Source organism: Halichoeres trimaculatus, unplaced genomic scaffold, assembly GCF_033239565.1.
Source record: "Halichoeres trimaculatus isolate MK-OKI-2021-1 unplaced genomic scaffold, fHalTri1.1 fHalTri1_scaffold_15, whole genome shotgun sequence".
NCBI classification, from domain to species: domain Eukaryota; kingdom Metazoa; phylum Chordata; class Actinopteri; order Labriformes; family Labridae; genus Halichoeres; species Halichoeres trimaculatus.
Window position 1 is genome coordinate 9891886 of NW_027437193.1, and position 22315 is coordinate 9914200.

Sequence of the window (22315 nt, forward strand, 5' to 3'; positions counted from 1 at the left end):
TTTAATGCTGTACTTTTATGAATAAAGACTCCAGCATTTACACATCAACAGTTTCTCAGGTTCTTAAAAAACACTGAACGGATATAAAACAATGTACACAGAGACATATACACAGTTTGTAGATAGAGCGAGCTGCTTACAGTTCATCCTCTGCGTGTTTCCTGTGAATGTGCGCCCAAATATTAGTGCAAGTCCACGGGTAACAGATCATTCGTAGTTGCAGGTGGCTGTTTGACACACAACTGTGAATATCTCTTTCTTTTATAAAAATAAAACACAAACATTGAACAGCTTCGTATCCACAGAAAGCTGAAAATAAACCTTTGAGTGCACTTAACTTGGCCCACAAATCTGATCTTAGAAAATGTGTTCATCCTTAATGTAAACATGTAACTCTGAGTTTGCAATGTGTATTTGAACACTGCTGTGGATGTGGATTCTGTGCCCACCTGTTGGATTCTTAAAGCAGCAGATACAAAATTTTAAAGTGTCCCAAAACCTCCTGGTCCTGCATGTAGTGAGATTTTGTTTTTCCTCCACTTACTGCATCTGTCACAGCTACCTCCACTGTCTGTTGATAACTGGAGGCAAACTTTCAGATCATTAAAGGGTTAAAGTATTTTAATCTCATGTCACGGGTAGGATTAATCATAGTCTGGCAGGTTCTCTGCAGTTTTTTCCCCGCTGAGGTCCGTGCAGTCAAACCCAGGACCGACTTTTTCTCCCTCCATGTTTGAGTCTCTAGATGATCTGTCCTCTGGGGTGCAGCAGGATGGCATTGGAGTGTGGTTTAGGTCTGAGGACCCCGTTACTGTAGTAGAAGTGATTAGTGAGAGCCTCAGAGATCTGGTAGGAGCTGCTGTCTGTGTCATCGTTGTCTTGCTCCTCCGCGGCTGATGGAGTGGGAGCCCACTCCTCTTCAGGTGGAGGGAGGTCTGCCTGGTGACCCTGGTCTGGCTCTCTGGACCCGACGCCTTCCTCCTGCTGGGCCTTCAGGGGAACCAGGGAAGAGGGCAGACCTGAGTCCTAGCAGGAATGAATATAGACATATTTGATGCCTCTTCTTTAATCTAACTGGGATAAGATCCTAAAGTTCACACAAGGACAGAATATTTCACATGAATGCAAAGTAATGTAATCCCTTTCAGGGTGACGCTGATCAAAGTATCAGGTTTATTTTTGTAACTCTTTGTTGTTTTTAATCTTGATGACAATTTATCAGAAACAAAATATTCTTCATGACTCAACACGATCGAAACTCGCTGCATTTTGACCTCTTATCTGATCGAAAACCAACACATACCAGTGACATGTTGCTGTTCTTCAGGTATGACTCCACCCTCCTCCTGCGCTCCTCCTTCTCTCCATCCATTTCTGCTCCTCTCAGGCTCTCCCTGCCATCCCCCCAGACAACGGGTCGACCCAGCTCGTCCACCTCTACCCCTCCTCCAGGCGTCCACTTCCCACCCAGAGTGGACTGGCTGCCTTTGTAGTTGGGACGCTCCTGCAGGCGGGAGGAAGAGCCAAAAAGTCAGAGTACTGATAACAATGCCTCAGAAGATAAGGACGCAAATTGAGCGGATGTGATTCCTTCTTTGTTTTCTCACGGAGGCTTTGTGTGGCGAGAGAAAGACGTTAGAAAATGTAACATTCCTGGTTAAAATATCACAATTTTTAATTGAAACACACACATGCAGCATTTTTTATCCAGATGTTGATCTCTGTGTGGATGGAGCGGTCCCTCAAACTAAAATTCTAGCTTTAATCAGACAATAGAGAGCACTCGATAGGTGGAAGATTATTTTTTTGATCCATTAGTCAGTTACCAAAGTAGTAACAAAGTTGTTATTTATTTATTTATTTATTTGCTGTTGACCAGGAAAACTCTTGTTCTCAAAGTTTTACAGCTGTAAAATCTGTCTATGAGAGTGTCTTAATCCACTGGTTCCCAAACTAAGGCTCAGGCCCACCAAGAGGTCTTATCTGAGTTGGTGGGGGTTTTGTTTCCCTGAAATTATCTAAATTTGATTTACACACGTTAAAACCACTAAACGAATTATAAAACACTTTCTGGATCACCTACACGAGAGACAGTTTTTGACTTCATGTGTTTTCTTTATTTTAATCCTCCTGTTGCAACAGTAGGAAAGTGCATAGTTTTTTGACAGTTGTCTCCGCTGCCACAACAAAGCGTGACAAATTCTTGAGCGTGTTGTTTGGGTTTCATGCAGGTTATTAATGGCTATAATAAGTGAATGTGGATCAATGAAGGCTTTGTTAGTGAAAGGGCCTAATGATTGTGAATAAACCTGTTTGAGTATGACTGCTCACATGTTTGTGAGCTGAATCACTGAACAAACAACGCGGAAAACAACAAATCGGCGAGGAAGTCCCGGTTAAGCAGTTCCTTCAGTGGATTGTGGATAGATTTGTTTATTTTTGTCAAAATCAGATCATCGCTTATAGTCTATATGGCAGAAAAACATTCAAAGACTAACCAAAAAAAAAGACAAAAAGATACTTGATTTGGCTGACCAGTGGAAAATTAGACTACCTATGCGGGCATTCTGCTGGGCTACCGCAATTTACCCACCGCTGCAACTGACCGTCACCCTGGCTCAGCCACCTCGTGGTTATGAGGCCAGAAGGAAGGTGAAAAACAGATCAAACATTTTCCATTAGTATCAATTATAATCAAATTTATACATACACACACACACACACACATATATATATATATATATATATATATATATATATATATATATATATATATATATATATATATATATATATATATATATATATATATATATATATATATATATATATATATATATAACTCTATTTTATTTATTTATTTATTTATTTATTTATTTATTTATTTATTTTGTTTGAGGGCTTTATGGGACACCCCAACAGCTCTTAACCCCCAATTTGGGGAGCCTATGGTCTGTACAGCTGTCCACCAATGAAACCTTTAGACAACAAAATATCCGTGAGGGTCTCAGCTTTTCTTAAAAACAAGTATGAGAGGGAGACTCCAAACAAAAAAGGCTAGACCCCACCGATTTAATATATTACATTATTTTAACCTTTTTCCCCTGCTACAGTTCTACAGTTTCATTTAGCAGACGCTTTTGTCCAAAGCGACGTACAACACAAGCAAGAATTTTGACAGAAGGAAAACCTAGTTAGTGTGAAAAAGATATTTGGCTAATTAAGTGCAATAATTTTTGTTTTTTAAAATAATGTAAAATAATGCTGCCAACTAACCACAATTACTTGCTGCAATGATATACTTCAACCTTCAACAACATTCAGTAATTAGTGCTGAAAATTCACTAAGAGCTTGGTCTGAGACCTTCTGACTCATTTTACCCCTAAAGACAAAGAGGAGAAGGGTCAGATTAAGAGCCAAAGTGTTCCTTGAACAGATGAGTCTTCAGACATCTCTTAAATGTAGAAAGGGACTCTGCGGATCGTTTAGTTTGGTAATTCATTCCACCATTTGGGCACAACAGAGGAGAAGAGTCTGGCTACAGATTTAGAGCCGCACTGGGCTGCGAGCACCAGGCGTCTTTCACAAGCAGAGCATAGTGGGCGAGAAGGAGTCTAGACCTGGATGAGGGACTCCAGGTAGGAAGAAGCCAGAAGAAAAGCTTTGAATTTGATGGATTATTGTATTAAAAAGAAATCATCATTATGTCACTGTGAACCCTTTTTTGTCTGTTGCAGGAATTACAATTTTAAGGTAAAATTTGACCTATTTTTTCAGGCTGATTTGAGCGTCCAGTGAGCATATTCAGTGTTTCTTTTCCTCCTGACAGAAGACTGTGTTTTGCGTGTTTAGCATGGCTGTTTTGTTGCTTTACATTACTAACCTGTATTATATTTTTTTTCCAGAGCACTCTTGTTCTTCTGTTGAAAAACTCTTTAAAACTTCCACAAGCTCAAAATTTCCCTAATCTTCCCCTCTGGGCATGACTGACCCCCCCCCCCCCCCCCCCCCCCCACCCTGGAAAGACTGGTGAGGGTGTCAGAAACTCACCAGAGACATTTCACTGTTCTTCATTCGACTGTCTACTCTGAGCATGGAGTAATCCTCAGTCTGTTCAGGACAGAAAGAAAGTGAAGGAAAGTTAACGAACATGAACGAACACAAAAGACAAATAAAAGGAGTCGCACAAAAAAACAACATTAATAACAACAATCTCTGTGCATGTTGTTTGTTTGAAACTGTGGCAGCCTGTAATCATGGGTATTTACAGCAGACTTGGCTGCTGACTCGCCAGCGGCTCCACCCCGGCTACGCCTGGCCTCGGTGGGTGTGTCAACCAGGTTTAAGTAAACCCTGTTGGCTATTGTTCTCATTGGGAGTGTGTGTTTGTGTGCCTGTGTGTGTGTTTGTTTTTACCGGGACTCTGGGGTCTGTGCTCACAGAGTTGAGTCTCCTAAAGGAAGCTTGTCTGGAGAAGGTGTTAATTTCCTCTCTGGGAAAAAACGAAAGAGGAATCACAGAATTAATTCAGAAAACAGAATCTTTTTCAGTGTTGTTTCAACAAAGCCTTAGATGTCTCTGTTTATTCAGAGAGTGTGTGTGAGAGCTTACGTTTTTTCACTGAGCTCCTTCTGCAGCTTCTTGGTCCTGTGGCGATGGTATCGGTTGACCAGCAGGACTACAACAATCAGCACCATGACCAAAGCTCCAGCTGCAGCCCCGATGATGATCAGAAGCTGGTTGTCGAGGGGAGACGTTCGTTGAGAGCTCTCTGCAAGAAGAGGAAGATGAATCTCTTGCATCAACACTTTAAAAACACCAATAAACAAGCTGCACACAGAAATCCTGACCCTATCTAAGTGTCTCTCCCTGATCCACCACTAGGGGGCAGCAAATTTTCACATTGGCTCAAATCAAAGAGATTTTTTTTCAGTGTTTTCTTTTTGTTTTAACTCTTTTTCCTCTCATTTTCTTTTTCTAAACTACCAGTAAGAAGCAGCACAGTTTCACACTTTAATCCAACGTGACTTAACCACCTACAGAGCAGAAACTCTTAAATTCCAAGCACTTACCTGTTACAGTCAACATGTACTCTGTTTGCCCCACTCCCACGGTGTTCCTGACCACACACTCATACACCCCGCTGTCATTCAAGCGGAGGGCCCGCCCAAACACAAGCCTTTCACCAATCACGGATGTCCCATCCGGCAGAGCTCCTCCTTTCCTGTAAGAGATCACAGGTGAGTGTCAGCATTGATTTGAAATGATGCATCAAAGAGTTGAATAAGAGGTTAAAAACACAAAACTCATGAGTCACTGCTTGAAACAAAAGCCATGAGTCAGTTTTGGAGAATGAGAATTGAAGTAAACAAGGTGCAGAGAAACGTCAAAGTGTTTCTGTAGAAGTGTCAGAGGAGACACAAATATGTCAGGAGTCTAAAAACAACAGCATTAAATTACAAATGTTTTTGATTCGACACGTCAAGGGATCAGATTTAGAGCAGAGTGCAACCACCGATTCACCTGCACCCAAACCAAAACCTGCAGAGCTTAAAGCCGGAGCCTATTGATCTCAAAAGAAATAAATAGCAGGTTTCAAGGATTTAAGCCACTCCAGCTACTGAGTCCCACACTGTGTGGCTGAAGACATCACAGGCTGCATAATGGGGAGCCAGTTTCTGATCAGGTCCACAGAGAGGGCTCATGTTGCTCCTGGTTTCACTGTGCAGCAGCAGAAGCTTTTTAAACTGCAGCTTCACCCCCCTGAAAACTGGAGAAAGCTCAGATTTCTTTTTCTCCAAACCCCACCTAGCTCCTCTAACCGGCCTTTTATCAGAGAGTCACAGGTGGAGATTGAATCTGACACAGAGTAGATGGCTGAGAATGATAGAGACACGGCGTGTAATCTACCTTCTGCAGCCAGAAAGATTCTAGTTATTCTAGTTCAGTGCAAAAGGTTGGTGTATTCTGTTACCTTTGGGCTGAGAGCTGAGATTTTACACAGATCTAAATTGTTAAGTGAGTTCAAACTTAAAGAGGGAGCTAATTTGGGGGCACCTGATAAACTGGCTGGTGAAATCCTGCTCCTTACGTGCGAAGTCTACAGTCCCTGTTTGATTCACACCCTTCAAAGCAGGTTACGTCCTATTTTCTTTCTTGTTTTCTCCTAAATAAAGCCAAGTAAAGCCCCAGAAATAATCTCAAAATATTCAGAGGAAGCAGGGATGTGCACAATGTCAAAAAATGAAAATAATTTATTTAATGTATCATATCAAATCATATCCTTTTTGTCCAGTGTGAAGTTAATTGTCGTTTTCACTGCTATGTTTTGCACATTTGCTTAATACATTCCTAAATCAAAATAAGCCTCTGTTGGTTCAAACAATCCTACCCAAACAGCACATGTTAGCACCAATGTATGCACCCAAAGGACTGAAAAGGTCTAATCCAAATAATCCCAATATTGTCCAGATTGTCTCATGTGTGAAACATTCTTCACTCGGCACCAAACATTCGATCATTGTGTGTTCAGTTGCAGCTGTAATGGCTGCTGCGGTGTCTCTAATTAAAGTGCAGACCCTGTGTTTTAGCAGACATTACAGTGATATTTAAAGCATGGCTCTGTGATTAAGTGCTTAGCATTTGTCTCCTGCTCTTCCTCGTGTCGCGTTCGCCCTCCCTCCTGTGAGAATATCTCACTCACTAACTTTAAATCAGGCAACACGACACCTTAGCTTTTATTCTACCGTGAATTGAACTAGAAGTGAAAAGCAGCCTCTTTTACATTCAAGCATTCACTCCTTTGTCGTCAGCAAGTGTGTAGTCCGTGTGTGTATGTTTGGAGACACATTCCTGCGCCATGTAAAGAACAGTTTAACAGCACAGATAGCATGTCACTGGGATGAATTGATATGTAATTGTCAGGTTCCTGTAGGCAGACAGATTTGAACCATAGATACATGTGAGCAGCAGACAGGCTGATGATAGTACCATGTCCAGGTGATGTTGTGGGGTTTGGGGTTTCCTCCACTTCTGCACGACAGCTCGGCTTTCTCCAAACCCTTAAACCAGTCGTCTGTACTGGCAGAAATGGCGGCATCTGGAGGGTCTGAGACAAAAACAGAGGCATGAGCATCTGGTGACACAAAGTATTCCCTTATGTAAAGCAAGATAAAGAAGCAGTTTAGTGTTTTAATGTATGAAAATAATAGCGTCTGAGCTGAAGAGTCCAGATGAAAAACAAGGAACCAGACCTTGAGTTTGGGAACATAAAACACTAGATTTGAGAGGCACTGCTTGAAAAACTGGCAGATCCAATTTACATCAACGTAAAGGTCCTATAGCAAGCTTTATAGGCAGCAGAGGAAGGCTGCCCCAAGTTACTTTGGATAAAATAAAATAATCAGGTTCAACATAATTATTTTTACCTTTTATTATTTACCATTCCCTTTTTTATATATTTTAGATAAATGTTGAAGGATCATTCCTTTTTGCACCTTGTTGTCATTAACCACCAATCATAAGTTGTTTTTCTTTAAATTCAATAAAAAATACAATTAAGTCTTTGATTTAAGCCTCGCACAGTTTTTACATATCCTTTAGGCTAGGGTTTGTTTCTGTACTGTGAAGCCTTTTCTAAGCAAAGAGACTTTTTGTGAAGTAGTATAAATCTTCACCGAATCATTTTTGACCTGTTGCAAATCCTTTTTTAAGGGATACTTTAGTATTTTACCTAACTTCTGAGATGAATCTTCTGCATGTTGCTAATGCTCTGTCAAAATGTTCTCCTGTTACAGAAATATGACTGGCTCTCTTACTGAATGTGGACATCTCTATTCAGTAGGGATGAGTACCGAATAGGGTACTTTTATAGGTACCGACCAAATTTTGTCAAAAGTACCAGGTACCGATTCACGTAAAATCAAAAGGTACCATGTTTAGGTACCTAAATGCATCCTTGTGACTGTGAGGGAGTGGAAAAGTAGGTGATTTTCCATGCTGGACATGAACACAGCATTGCAAGGTTATATATTAAAGAATTAATATGTCAAATTAAAAAAACTGATGTTTTTTTATTAAACCATTTGTTATTTTTTACCACATGAACACAAAAAAAGTACCAAAAATTGGTACTGTTGAGTACGGATACCAATTGCCAGGTACCAGGCATCAGAACCATATCGTTTCAAATGTGAAAGGTACCCATCCCTACTATTCAGAGAATTAAAAACTTTTAAACTGACAATAATTATGGTATTTAAGACTTTTATCAAGGTTTGATCACGTATTAAGTCAAACTCAAGTTGCGCGCCTATTTTTAAAACGTTTCAGACATGTGACTCCATCTGCCTTGAGTTAACTCCTCTGCTCTCCTCACTAAGCTGTTTATTCCTCCACACAAAGAGCTGATTTCACCTGCAGGAATGACACTAAGCTTTCTCGCTCTTTCTGCACCAACAGTAACAGGAGCGGAAGTCACTAAAACTTTCCCAAACCTGTCGATACTCTCTAACATTTAGTCAACTGTTACCCATTTATTTTCCCAGGAGGAAGGTTAAGCTGTGCAAATATCCAGAGGGAAGAAATAAAAGACATTGGATGAATTTAACACCAGAGGGAGGAGCTGGAATAAGCAGCCTTGAGTCCTGTGGGAAAAACTGATACAGAATGCAGTAAGAGAGCTACTTTTCAAGTGAAGATGAATTCTTAAAAGATCAAAAAGTCACAGTATCACTCCAAAAGACCTGCATCCTTGTACACACCCACAAAAAAAAATCAATGTAAAAACACTGAAACTAACTGTGGATAGTGGCGTGACAGTTCCAAGAATTGTGAAATATGTGGCTCAAACTTTTACTTTTGCTTTTGCTCAGTTTGATTGACATGAAAAATCTGAAGGCGCAGTCTCGCACTCAGGTGCACGTCAGAAAAGAAAGCAGGCATTCTCTCTTCACACCATTATTCCTGCATGTCTGATAAACATGTTTAATAAACACTGCAGTTTTCTTTTCTGCTCCATGGTTGGCCTGTTTTGGTCTGAGTTTCTTCATCATCATGAGCTGTACTCACAGTGAACCTCCAGGTGGTTTGGGATCCTGCGCGGCTGCTCCAGGCTGGGATGCCACACCAAACAGTCCAGCTTCTTCCCGTTCATGTTGCGCAGTGGGTGCAGTGAGTAGTAGCTGGACACCGACCCGCCCACGTTGGTGCGGTTTGTGGACTTGCCTGGCAGGTCCGTGTCCCAGGAGAGGAGAGGCGGCGGGCGGCCCACAGCTCGACAGGAGGCAGCCAAACTGAACGACTGGCCCTCCACCAGGACAATCGGCTCCAGGGTCGAGATGGGTACAACTAATAAAAGAGGAGGAGGAAGAGGTGAGTTTAGGATTACAAAGGCTTTGTAGAATTAGAGTTTTGAAATCCTCCTTCACTCAAAAATGTATTATACTTATTGTCACTTCACTCCTCCACTTGATTCAGTTCGACACTTCAAAGCTGCGGCACATTCCTCTGACAACGGCTGAAAGTTTGTCAGCTTAAAATCTGAGTTTGTCCCAAGAACATTCAAGACCAGTTGATGCTATCAGAACTTGTTTTGTAGCCATTGACTTCTTTTTGTTGCCTCAGTGAATATAATACCCAAAAGAGTTAAACCATTTGACTCTTCTCATTTTGTGTCTGCATATTGTAAAACCGAAGATTTCTGCTCAGTTTAAGCTCTGTACTGTGGTCTATATCATCTTGTTTCATGTTTTTCCTAAGTCCTACTTATCAAAACCCAAATAATGAAGGATTAGTACTAAAGATAATGATCCAAAATGCTTTTGCCGTGAAACCCCCTCTATAATTAGTTAGTGTTACTGCATTAAGATTTAATTAATACTTGCTTCAGTCTGCCTAAAACAAATTTATCTCTAAAGTAAACTAAGACGGTAATTGTTTCCAGTAAATCATAAGCAGTGATTGTCATCATGCATCACAGACAAGTTGGAGCAAAACCCAATGTGGCAAAATGATTCAGATATTATCATTAGAGGGGAAAATTTGACTAAAAACATCATCAAATTAAGTCAGAATTGTGCAAGAAGATAATCTTACAAACCCATGTGCAAACTTCCGATGTGACATTTTCTCCCTGTCACCAACTGGTTTAACGCGGTTCTGATTCACACCCTCGTCATCACATCCTTCACTGCTGTAAACACTCTAAGTCTTTCCGCTGGTGTTGGGATTATTAACCCATACGGCAAAACAGGTAGTTAGCATTAGCAGGAATAGACATTATGGATTAGCAGACAAAGAAAAGGGCACCACCTGTTGAAGCTCTACAAACAGAAACTACACAAAGACATGACCTCATAAAACCACCTAGAGTATTAGACGAGCAGCTGATATCAGGAGAGATTTCTTGCTTGGGAAAATATCCTACAGATGGTTTTAACCCTATACAACGATAACTGCTATAATTAATGTGCTGTACACTAACCCTTTGAGGATAGGTGGTGATTGCTGTTATTGCTGTATGGCCTGGCTCAGTACCCTACAGGATTCCTTCACCTAAAAACAGGCTAAGCTAATGCTAGCTGCAGCTCAGTTCACTTCTCCAGCTAATTCTCTGTCATTAGAGAAACTAGAGAAACCCTGATTTTATTTTATTTAAAATCATTTTTGAAGATATACCTGCGTCACAATAACATTTACTTAAAATTAGAAGGACATAATGTAGCTTTGGATATATTAGGGTAAAAAGCATTGATGCTAATTCTAAGCTAGCTTAAAATTTGCTTTGTTGTTAGGCGCCGCCCCGTTGGCAATAGCTGCCTTTTGCAGCAGCTCTCTCTTCTTTGTCTGTTTCGTGTAATTTTTTTGTCTCTTTTTCGTCATCTTTATATTGGGAGAGGATCATTACTTTGTTTGGCTCATTTGTTGGTCATGGACACCAACCTTTTTATGGCTCCAGCGATATTTTTACTACTTTTGCTCCTGTGTTTGTCTGGAGATACATGTAACCATGGCTGCGTTGTTCACATGTGAACTCTATGCTAACTGGTGTAAGGCCTGATGTCTTCCCACAAGGTGAGAAGAAGGAGGTGAGATCGACGTCCTGGTTCTCAGGTGTGAGCTAAGAAGTGACGACATGGACCTGTCCTTCCATCCATCGTTACTGGGAACGTAAGATCTATCTCCAATAAGATGGACGAGCTAGCTGTGCTAACCCAGCAACAGAGGGAATACCAGAGGGCAGAGTAGCATCATGCTATTCATAGACATGGCTAACGGGGTTAACATCAGTCACCAACGCCACATTGAAAGAGCTTCACCTGCTGTGAGCAGACAGGATCTAGGAGACAGAGATGGAGCATGACTGAAGAGGCTCAGTCCTGGACCCTGTGGAGGTGGAGGCTGGCTGAACTGAGGGATGATGGACAAGCTGTCAACATCGATTTTCTTATGGACCTTTTTGCACTTTCTATACACATTCTTACTTTTGTTTTCTTGATCGCTGCCGACTTCAATTTCGTTGTGCTTGTTACACCAAAAATAAAGTTCTATTCTATTCTATTCTATTCTATTCTATTCTATTCTTTGGCAACAACTATCAACAACAGAATTGAGTGTTTTCTCCTGACATAATAAACTCCAGCTCAACCATGTTGGAGGCACTCATATAACAGAACAGAACTGAGCTCACAGGTATATTGGATTACTGTCAAACAAAATGGCAAATTATTACTGAACTAAAGCCTAAAATTATCACAGATCGAGTTGAGGAGTGCAAACAATTGTCCGTAGAACAGAGAACATTGTAGCTAAACTCCATCAGGATTTCCAAGGCAATAATCGGTCATTAATCTCAACATATGAGTCAGTTCACAGCATTTCATGTCAGGTAGGTCATGTTCTCCACCTATAGCATCTTAACTAGAAGTAAAATTTGTTATGACAGAGTATAAGTTTGATTAGAAGATAATAAATGCAATAAAAAGTTTGTTAGTAGAATTCAGTGTCTTTCAGGTGGCTTTTTTGAAGTGTAGGTAAGTGAACCTTGTATGGGTCTCTCCTGCTTATTAGGTGTAATTTTTCAAAATATCTCTCTTTTTCTTGCTGGCTGAGTCCTTCACTATAGTTTTTCGTGTGCTCCGTGCATTTTTCCACATGTTTTGGTGGATAAGTCATCTTAAAATCATATTTCACTGTGCACTTCTATCTCCGTCCATTCAATGTTTACATTTGTGTACCTCCTATGTGGCTGCACATCCTGGAAACTATCCAAATTGTGACATTAATGCAAACACTCTATATTTTATGATTACTTAACATAATGTATTACCTGAATCTAGTTCTTCTTTATTGCTCTGAATAAGTAGTTACAAGCCACAGGCAAGAACAAAAAATATCCTAACTGTGTAGGCTATGTTTGGAGTCTACTGTTTTGTAATGGATGTGTTATAGAAAAAGGGGCGCAGGATAAAATAATTATGCTAATAGATGGGTGCATTTTCTGGCGTACTCATAGGGAACCCATTTTTAAAGCTAGGCAGAAAAGCAAGAGGAAACACTTCGAATACTTGTAGTTGCCAGAAAAAACTTTGATAAGAGTGACCCGAATCAACAAATATGAGTAAGAATGTTGTAGATTAATAGACAAACCAAAAAAGGCTCTACGTAAGAAGTCTTCTTCAAGTGTTTTCCCACACAGACACAACATTTTATGGTTGGATTTCTGTGTTTCAGGGAGTGGAGAGAGTTTAGTGCTGGAGGTTGTCAGTACCGGTCTGTGTATTTCTGCTGGTTTGCTTTGATCTGAAGCATGTTAGGACAAGCCGAGCTGTCAGTGTCACCAACTGATGATTGGCAGCAAACTGATAAGTCATTACAAACACAAAGCAGGTTGACTTCATAAAGGAGCCGTAAAAAACAGCTCTCTCACACCTGGTTTTGTAGTTTCAATTAAACCATGACACATTACACGACGAAGAACGTAGATCCTACATATTTTTAATCTTTTTGAAAACAGGTGCGGTGAAGTTTTGGATGTTTTCCACAGAGAGAGGATTCCCCAGAAATTCCAGGTGTAACAAATGGTTGATCGAAGTTGGCTGAAAGTTGGTTTATCTGTTTTTACACTAGAGCTGCACAAAATCAACAAATAATCGGTCTGATTATTTTAACAGGTGTTGCTTTAAGATTCATATCACTCCTGAATGTTTTTTTTTTATGGTGTCACATTTGTCTGTGTCTGCACCAAAGGAACATAATGTTTTACATCTCAGGGATACAATGTGTTTGCAAGGGCTTTTTTAGAAGAAATAAATCACCTTATTATGAAGCTCTTTTAAAGATTTTACATGTTGAATTTACTGAAGTGAAAGCATTAGCTTTGTATTTTCACTTTAATTTGATGTGCAGTACTTTTTGCACCTCATTTCGCTGATTAAGTCCCACCTGTTGTTTAAATATTTGATACTTTGTGTCACTACAAGTAGAATAATTACAATTTCCTATATTTAAAAGGTTTTATGGGGCAGAGAAATGGCCTAAGGATAAAGAGCTTGTAAATCAGGGATTATTTGAGTGAATGAGGTGTCACATAATGTTTGACAAAACTGTAAGCTTGTCAAAACTCAATCAAACTCTGTGGTTGAAGCCTGTTTGTTTTTTGTTCCAGCTGCACCTGGCTCCAGCATTTTGAGATAGCTGAGATATTTTCTCACTGCCGAATCACCAGCATAGTTTTTCTTATACAAGCTGGAAAATCATTTGGCTTCAGGACGAATCATCGAAATGATTTTGTGTCTATTTTCACCATGTTACACTAGCTTTCCTTGTTTTTTCTTCGATAACAAGCTCATAACAGGAAAATATTTACAATATGACTGAATCTACAACATCTTCTTATATACTCTTCCCTGAAACCCTGAAATTTCTTTGTAGTGGAGTTTTGTGGCCACGTTGGCAGACTGAATGTTTTCCCAAGGTGGGGGTGCCTTCACTGAAGATGATTATGGTCTAAACATCATTACAGCAGCTCTGATGGGATTAAGGAGGTGTGGGCGAGAAGGGAGAAAAAAGAAAGGAGGCTGAAATCTCTTACTCCAGACGACGAGTGTGATGTGCCGCTCAAAGTTCCCATTGGGGAAAGTGGAGATGTGGCAGGTGTAGGTGCCCTCGTCCGACTCCTCCGTGCTCAGGATGAGCAGAGCCGAGTTCTCCGTGGGGCTCCCGCCCTCGAACCTCACCCGGCCGGAGTAACGCCCGAACTCTGGTTCACAAAACAAAGACAGCCATTATCCTTTACAAACCTGCAGACGTAATTTACACTTTTAAATGTAGAAACAAAGACAGATGCTCCATCAAAAGAATTAGCTTAGGGTCATATATTATGACACAACAGAAAAATAAAGCAGCGTCCATCCCATGACGTCCTGATCTCATGCATTTAGGTAATCCTGGTACAAAGACAACAGGACGTCATCTGAAACTGCACTGAAGAGTTGCCAAACATTACCTTTAATCGTTTTGTGATTTGACGCGAAAAGAATTTGAAGAGGTGCAACCTATGACGTTTTATTTTGATGTCACTTGTTGCATAAATTGTCAGGTTAACTGCTTTTAAATGTAATGAGGCTCAAAGCTGTTATGTTTAAACTTAGACACATTATTTCTCTGGAGCTTCACACAGTTTTAGTGCCACAGTGGTCAAAGTTTACCCAAAAGCTTACCTGTGTGTCCGTCTTTGAAGTGAGCGGTGATGATCTGCTCCTTGCTGCCCCCTGGAAGCTCCTTGTACCAGGTGACCTGCACCACCTTCTCTCCTGTCTGCACCTGGTAGCGACAGGGAAGTCTGGTCTGAGCCTCAGCCATGGAGCGCAGGGAGGTGACAGGCTCAGGGGGCTCCACAAACACACTCTGCACACCCAGAGCTGAGGAGAGGAGAGGAGAGGAGAGGAGAGGAGAGGAGAGGAGAGGAGAGGAGAGGAGAGGAGAGGAGAGGAGAGGAGAGGAGAGGAGAGGAGAGGAGAGGAGAGGAGAGGAAACAATTAAATAATTTTTATCATTTATACAGATGGAGGGCCTTAAAATGCAGCCTTTATGGAACATGGATTTCATGCACCACATTGTACCTCACCCTTTAAACCCTAAGGTCCCTCCAAGTGGGGGACTTAAAGATGCTATGAGGAGGATCTGTTTTAATTGCACTCTCTCGCCACCTTGTGGCCCGGAGTCTCTGCACATTGTCGTAAATTACTTTTTTGTGAGGTGTGTATTTGTTTTGGAATTAAATGGAGATCAGATCAAAACAAATTTTCTTTGTTAAAGACAACTTTTTACTGGATACAACCAAGGTAAGGTATTTATCAATACAGTTACGAAGCGCTACAGTTTGAAATGTGACATCAAGCAAATGTTGCAGTAGCCGGCTATATTTTAGCAACATCAGCAGCTCGGTGCGCCAACACATCTGTAGGCTAACGTTACCACACGTAAACACTGTCAGTTTGTAAGAAGTTTAGTAGCTGTCTATATTTAGCGCAGCTGGCAGCCCGGTGCTCTTAGACATGTCCGTAATGTGTAACGTTAGTAAATCCTGGTTAGCTATGTCCTGCCAGTCATCTACCAAGCAGAGCTAACGTAACCTCACTCTTCATTTTATTGATAGACTCTCAAGTTTGAACAGACCACTGCAGAATAACTGCTGACTGTGGGTTGGAATCAACATTATCACAAACAGCTTAGCCCCTGTGTAATTGAGTGAAACAGCCCGAGCCAAAGGCTAGTTAGCCTTTAGCTCGGGCTGTTTCACTCTCCTGTTTAGCTTTCTGCTGCTCTTCTGTCCTTTTTCTGTCTGACAGTTAGGCTCCTGTGTCCACTATCACTACAAAATTAATCACAGAAATCATTTTCAGCAGAGAAAAACATTGATCTCTGAGTTTCATCTCTTCTCACTACAAAACTTTGTCAGCCAGCGTGGTGTTGTCAATCAACCTGGTCCTACTCAATCGAGAAGCTAAGAAGTAGCAATTTAAAACAACCTGTAACCAGCAACAAACAGAGTCCCAAAAAAAGAGACCAGGGCTTGAACGATTATACCCCATGGAAAGACTTAGACGTGAGTTTTCACATTCTCACAGTCCACAGTGTTTTTGTTGACCTGCAGATGTCAGAGCCACAGTTAAGTTTAAAACATCCAACTTTCATGTTTGTTAACATCACACGCGCTCCTAACCTTGTCCCACAATGCACTGGGCCTGCAGTTTAGTAAACTTTGGACAGGTTTGTGTGCAGACAGACAATAACATTCTCACCTACGGGCAGCCATCTCTTTAACCACCCTGCTTGTGTGTTAATACACAGACGTACGGGAAGGTTCCTGCTGCAGGGCGACATGGCTAAAAGCTCCAACAATGGTTCTTTATGTTCTCTAATTCTTTCTTTGAGAGCAGAAATCTGTCTTTTATGGTGAGGAAACGTGCCAAGAAAGAGCTACTGTGACACAGAGGAGAGGTTTAGTGTTTGATGGGGGTTAAAGTTTCTGCTCAAGGACTTTTTTCATGGTGATTTAAAAACTTTGTGTTACAGAAGTTTTTCTAGCAAATTGTTCTGTTGGTTTTTGCTGTTTTGTTTATTATTTTTTGGATCTATGTGGTGTTATCATTGTAAAATTTCACTACTCCTGAAGAAGTTTTTTTTTCTTTCTCCGTTCTTGATTCATATTCTAAAAGATTATGAATTTGAATATTAAAGTGGGAGACAAAAATGAACAACCTGTTCTTAATTTTTTCACTTCAAAACTTTTCTACATTTTTGATTTTGGTGAAATTCTTGCTCTATAGTTTTTTTTTTTAATTTCCAGATAGAAAAAAAATCTGTGCACGATTAAGGGTTTATTAAAGCACAAATATTTCAAGTTTTAAGAGGAGCCTTCATTTGGTGTCATCAAACCCATTCAAACATCTTCTATTTAAAAAAATGTTTTTTAAGATACATATTTCATAGAAGACAGCTTCCAAAACAAATATAATTACGATAAATCTGTCACTTCTGGTATGTTTTTAAAGTATGTGAGACAACTCAAACAGGTATCATCATCATCATCATTGCTGGCACCTTTTGATTTTGGCAGCCAACAGAGCATCTACCTCCAAGAACAACAGAAGGTGCTGTGCTAAAGGAGGTCAATGACTTCAGATATAATGGGTCATGGATGGACGTTAAAGAGGAGGAAGGCTTTGAAGGTTAAGGCCAGCATCCTCATCCTTGCAGAGTGCTTCAGCAACCAGTGCGCTCACATCACATTTTAGAAGCTGTATGAAAAGTTTGATGAAAAATCACCGAGGAGGACGAGGCCAGCCACAGCCAGAGACAGGAGCACACAATGAAACTGGTCAGTTCTGACCTGAAGTGTAGAGAGAGACGCTGGCAGAGAAAGCGGTGGCTTTTACTCGCTGGATGCCTGGAGGATCAGATGACTGGAAATGTCACTGGGAGGCTCGTCTGAGCATGACTGAATGATGAATGAATGACGTATGAAGTGGATTGCTTAACTTTTTTAACTTAATGCACAACAAACTGTAAGACCAAATTCAACTTTTTCTGAGGATGCTTACGTCTAAAGAGTTTACACTGGGATTGTTCTGAAGCAATCAGCCTTCAGGCTTTCTTTGAGGTTATAACTCACAAGCTTATATTGGTTACACATTGTTCTGATGTATTTAAGTTTCCATTTTCTAAACCAAAGCACTGACAAACCACACCACACTGTGAAATCTGTCATCTGTGCAGAGCAGGACATATTTGAAGCCGCAGCCATAAACCAAAAGTAAAACCCAGACTAGGAGCAGGTGTCCGTGAAAAGCTCAGGTATGACTGGCATTTAGGCCTACAATTATAAAATTATGAATAGCTTGTTATAACGAGCAGTAAATCTAGCCACAACTAGCAAGTGTGACAACATTTTATTGTTTGATTAACTAAACCAGCACATATCCCTCCTTCATATCCATCCACTCTGTCTTTACAGTCTCATATAAGAGAGCTACCGTCACTGAATCACCAGTGTAGACTGTGATGACTAACACTGACTGTATTTATCACACCTGGTTAAAAGTCGACCTCTCGGCGTGGGACAGGCACACAGACATGAGTGAAAAGGTTGCGAGAGGAAAAACCAAACATTTGCCCTTTGATATCAGCGGTGAACAGTTTTTTTTTCTGTGGTTACTGATTCATGAACTTCATTAATGGTTACAAAACAGCCAATATGGGACACACTGGGCTCCCACAGATAAAAATCTCAAAAGCAAGGACACAAGTCTTTTCACATACACACACAAAGTTTGAATTCAGACTGACTGCAGTGATAGTGAGCACAGAGGAGGAAAACAGAAAGCAAAGAAAGACGTAAAATTTACTTTAGGGAAGACAAAGTGAAGACAGAGGAACGAGTTCAGAGAGGTAAACACCAAACTGATTGAAAGAGTTAAACACTTCACACACACTTAAGACAAACACAGGTTCACTGAGCGTCACAAGGCTGCTCTACAAGCTTTTCCTGTTCACTCTGACAGTAACTTAATCACACCTGTGGTTACAGGCGGAGGAAAAAAAAATAAGTCTGATACGAGCCTTTGCTCTTTTAATTGGAACATCAGACTGCTCGAGTTTTGTCTGAGTTTTAATCCTCACAGAGGAAGGAAACAAAACCAGCAGAAGAGTAAGTCACAAAAACAGGAAGACACAGGTTGGGCAAGAAGACGTGATTCACGATTACTAAAAGTAAGAATGCCACTGAGCTGCATTCTGTTATGCTGTTTCTTCCTCCACACCTGCAGGGACAAACAAACACACTGTGGGGTCAAAAGGATGTGGACACCAGAAAATTACACCCATACATCTGGTTAAACCCTGGAGGCATTTATTTGTCTGTAGCTTTACATCTCTAACTATGTCTGCAAGACTTTGTTCAAAATCAGCTCTTTTAGAGGTGCATTGACATTTACTGAGCTTGGATGAAAACAAATCTTTCATAAGTTATTTCCAAAAAATGAGGCCTCTCCTTAAGAGACTAAAATGTATCAGTCTTTAGACATACTCATCCAGATATTTTGGCCCTGAGGGATTTTTCTGAGTAGATTAAACAAAATCTCAAATGTTTCAAGATTTATCTACAAGAGTCAATGGAATTCACACCATCCAGACTCAATAAATGGCACAGACATGAACACTCATGCTCTGGGCTTGAGATGATAGCACAGAGAGCTGTTGCGTTCAGTTTCTCTTCTGGTTCAAGCTGTGAGGAAACAGCTGCAGACAGGTGTAACAGTACACCTGCTTGTTGGGACGATGTTTTTTAAAAAGACTGTATCCTGTTGTAATGAAATGCCATCATAGAAACTTATAATCACTCATTAAAAATAAGACGTAGGCACAGGATTAGGAGTGTCCACATACTTTTGTCCTCATAGGTTGACCACTTTGCTTTCTGCTTGCTGAGGAAAAAGAGGAAAAAAGGCCTTGTCCATTTCTGAGCAGAGTGTTTCTAAATAAATGGAATAACACCTGTAATAAACGGTGATTTTTTTTCACTCTATAAAGGAAAAGTTGTACCAATGTAGAGAAAAACAGGGATATCTGCATACTTTTGGCCATGTGGTTCACATTCAGACAATATTTAAACAAGAACCATAATTACCAACAATGAAAACATGCTTGTTTCAGGCACGAGATATCAAAACATATTAGTATGGAAGTATGCCTGTGATAAATCCAAGGATATAATTAAGTTTAGTTCACAGGGTGAAAAAATAAATAACCACAATAATGTCCTAGCTTTCTTCGTCAATAGATTTTACAATTTTGTTTGTTTCTGTGTAAAATTGATGCAGAAAAGTTAAAACATATTTGTGGAAAATGGGAATCACACTTATTCTCTATTGCATTGAAGTTCTTTATATATATATATATATATATATATATATATATATATATATATATATATATATATATATATATATATATATATATAAATAAGTTTTGACCACTACAGCTCAAACACCAGCACCAAAAGCAGCAGTACAGGTCTCAAACAGAACAGTAGCCTTCAGGCAAGTCTAATTTGGGGCTTTTAAAACGGTGAATTGTCATGCAAATCCAGAGAAAACTTACCTATTAGTAAAAGCAGCGGCAGACACCTTGCCCCTTCCATGATCCGCTCCATCTTCAGTCCAGAAATTAAAGATCAACTTCTTTTTTCTTCTAAAATCAGTTTTTAAGCTTCAATTCTCAGTTTTTAAACCATGATCAGGTGAGAAAGGACCTACGAGTCCACCAGGATCTGCAGCTATCTGCAGCAGGTGCTTCTTCGTCAGATCTCCAACAGCATGCACTGAAAATAAAACTTTGTCCACTGTCAACAAATACGCGCTGAAGACAGTTTAGTGCAAGTGTGAAGCTGCATATTGAACGCCAACAGAAGTGGTCTGCAGCAGCTGGAGGAAAAACGCAGCAGGGAAAGTGAATGTAAACAAACAAACGGAAAGTGTGTTTAAGCTAACGCTGTAAAGTAAAATAAACCGAGTATAAGCCAAACAGAAACCTGCACACTTTGTCACGCACACGGAGAGGTACCCACATTACAGGTTTAAGCTACACCTGTCCACTGGAAGCCCCGCCCACCATAGCAAATGGACACGCCCACATGGTGCTGCATTTAATGTCGACGTTGTTGTTAGCTTCAAGGCAACAACGGTCCAAAAACCTTTGTATAGAAACAAAAAGTAAAGAAAACTTCACGATAGTCTTAAAAAAAATCCCTGTTTGAAGTAAGAAGTAAAGTTTATTTTTTATTTTGTCGAAAAATCAATTTGGGAAAAATAACGAACTTTCAGCTGGATTACGACATCAAATTGGTTTACAGCAAAAGACGGAAATACCTGGAAAGGATAGATTTATTTAAAGAGGATGAAAACAGTTATTAGAAAATAAGAATTTGTGTCATATAAAAACAAATGATATACAAAGCAAAAATATTTTTCAACTGGCCTCACATGAATTTATAACTTCTTTCAAGCGTCAAAAATATTAATTATTCAACCAGTTGAAAACAATAAAACATCCTCACGTCAAAATATCACAAAATGAGAATACATAAAAATACTCAAACTGTTATATTCACCGTAAGGGTATGTCAGTTTTAATGTGATAACATCTTTGTGGTTTGGTTGTGAAACATACAGCTGTTGGTAAACTGTAAGAAAATAAATAACTGAGGGTTGATAGCTCAAAATGATTTTTTTTAAGTCTCCTATGAGAAAACTTCTGATGAGATATGCTCGTAAACAAGTATAAAAAAAAATAGCTTAACCACAACATATTTCTTCTCAATGTTTTGTTCTGAAGTCGTTCTGCCTGTTCATAGCACGTGTACCAAAAAGGCTGACATTGGGTAGCTTGAATTTCCCACGAGGACTTGAACGTCGCACAAATTCTAAATTAAAGTGATTGTGAATGCCAATTTTACATGTTTTCTGTTTTTTGGTTTTTGTTTTCAGTCAAAAATGTGCATGTATGCAGCATGGTAATAAGCCAATATGATGTAACTGAATGGTCAAAAATCCTGGTTAAAAGGTGAATGGGCAATAAAATGTCCCCTCAATTCCAGACGGAAACATTAAAAACTGCTCTGTATAATGCTTCTAAATTGAGGGGGAAAGATTTAGACCTTCTCCTGTGCCTATCCTGTAAAACAATAAAAAAAAAATAGAATAAAATAATAAATAATAACATAAGAAAAATAATTTAAAAAAAAAAAAAACTGTGGGAGGGAGCTGACATCAAAAAGAAGAAATACATAAACATGTTGGACGGGAGCTTCTTACAGTCGAAACCTCTGCTGTAACGCCATCTAGTGGAGATATTTCATTAACAACCTTTTTTTTTTTAGTGAAAAATCATTGAATAAAGTCTTAAAGGGCACCCTGTTCATGGAGGAAACAAAGTTACTTGTGCTCGGTGTGTGAAAATAGTGGCTGTATCAGAGAAATGACTCTAGATTTATCCACACATGTTTTAACTCATTGCAAGAAAAAAAAAAAGCAGGCTGCTGTTTAGGGATCAGTGATAACGCCACAATAATGTATTTATATAGTGTCCAACTTTCTCATGAATGCTTATCTCACCTTGTCCTGTTTCATAACTTTCAGTTGTTGTGTTGCAACAGACAGCAGAGTGAGTGTTCCTGGTGTCGTTCAGAGCAGCCTCAGGGGAAACAGATCACACTTGGAGAGCACAGGCGGGTATTAATGTGTTTTGAAGACA

At 39.9% G+C, this 22315-nt stretch overlaps 1 protein-coding gene across 2 annotated transcripts; it reads right to left on the minus strand.

The window, feature by feature from the left end:
• Nucleotides 1-20: 20 nt before the first annotated feature.
• nectin4b (nectin cell adhesion molecule 4b) lies at nucleotides 21-20660 on the minus strand. 2 transcript variants are annotated; one of them, XM_074687920.1, is made up of 11 exons: nucleotides 20165-20660; nucleotides 14722-14922; nucleotides 14094-14261; nucleotides 9071-9349; nucleotides 6992-7109; nucleotides 5074-5225; nucleotides 4613-4772; nucleotides 4418-4493; nucleotides 4052-4111; nucleotides 1304-1504; nucleotides 21-990 (listed from the first exon to the last, which is right to left on the minus strand). In XM_074687920.1, exons 1-11 carry the CDS (start codon nucleotides 20214-20216, stop codon nucleotides 742-744), a joined length of 1716 nt encoding a protein of 571 aa, XP_074544021.1. In that variant the 5' UTR covers nucleotides 20217-20660; the 3' UTR covers nucleotides 21-741. The 2 variants fall into 2 exon arrangements, with proteins under 2 accessions (XP_074544021.1, XP_074544020.1); XM_074687919.1 differs by having other exon boundaries at nucleotides 21-1026.
• Between the last annotated feature and the right edge of the window lie 1655 nt (nucleotides 20661-22315).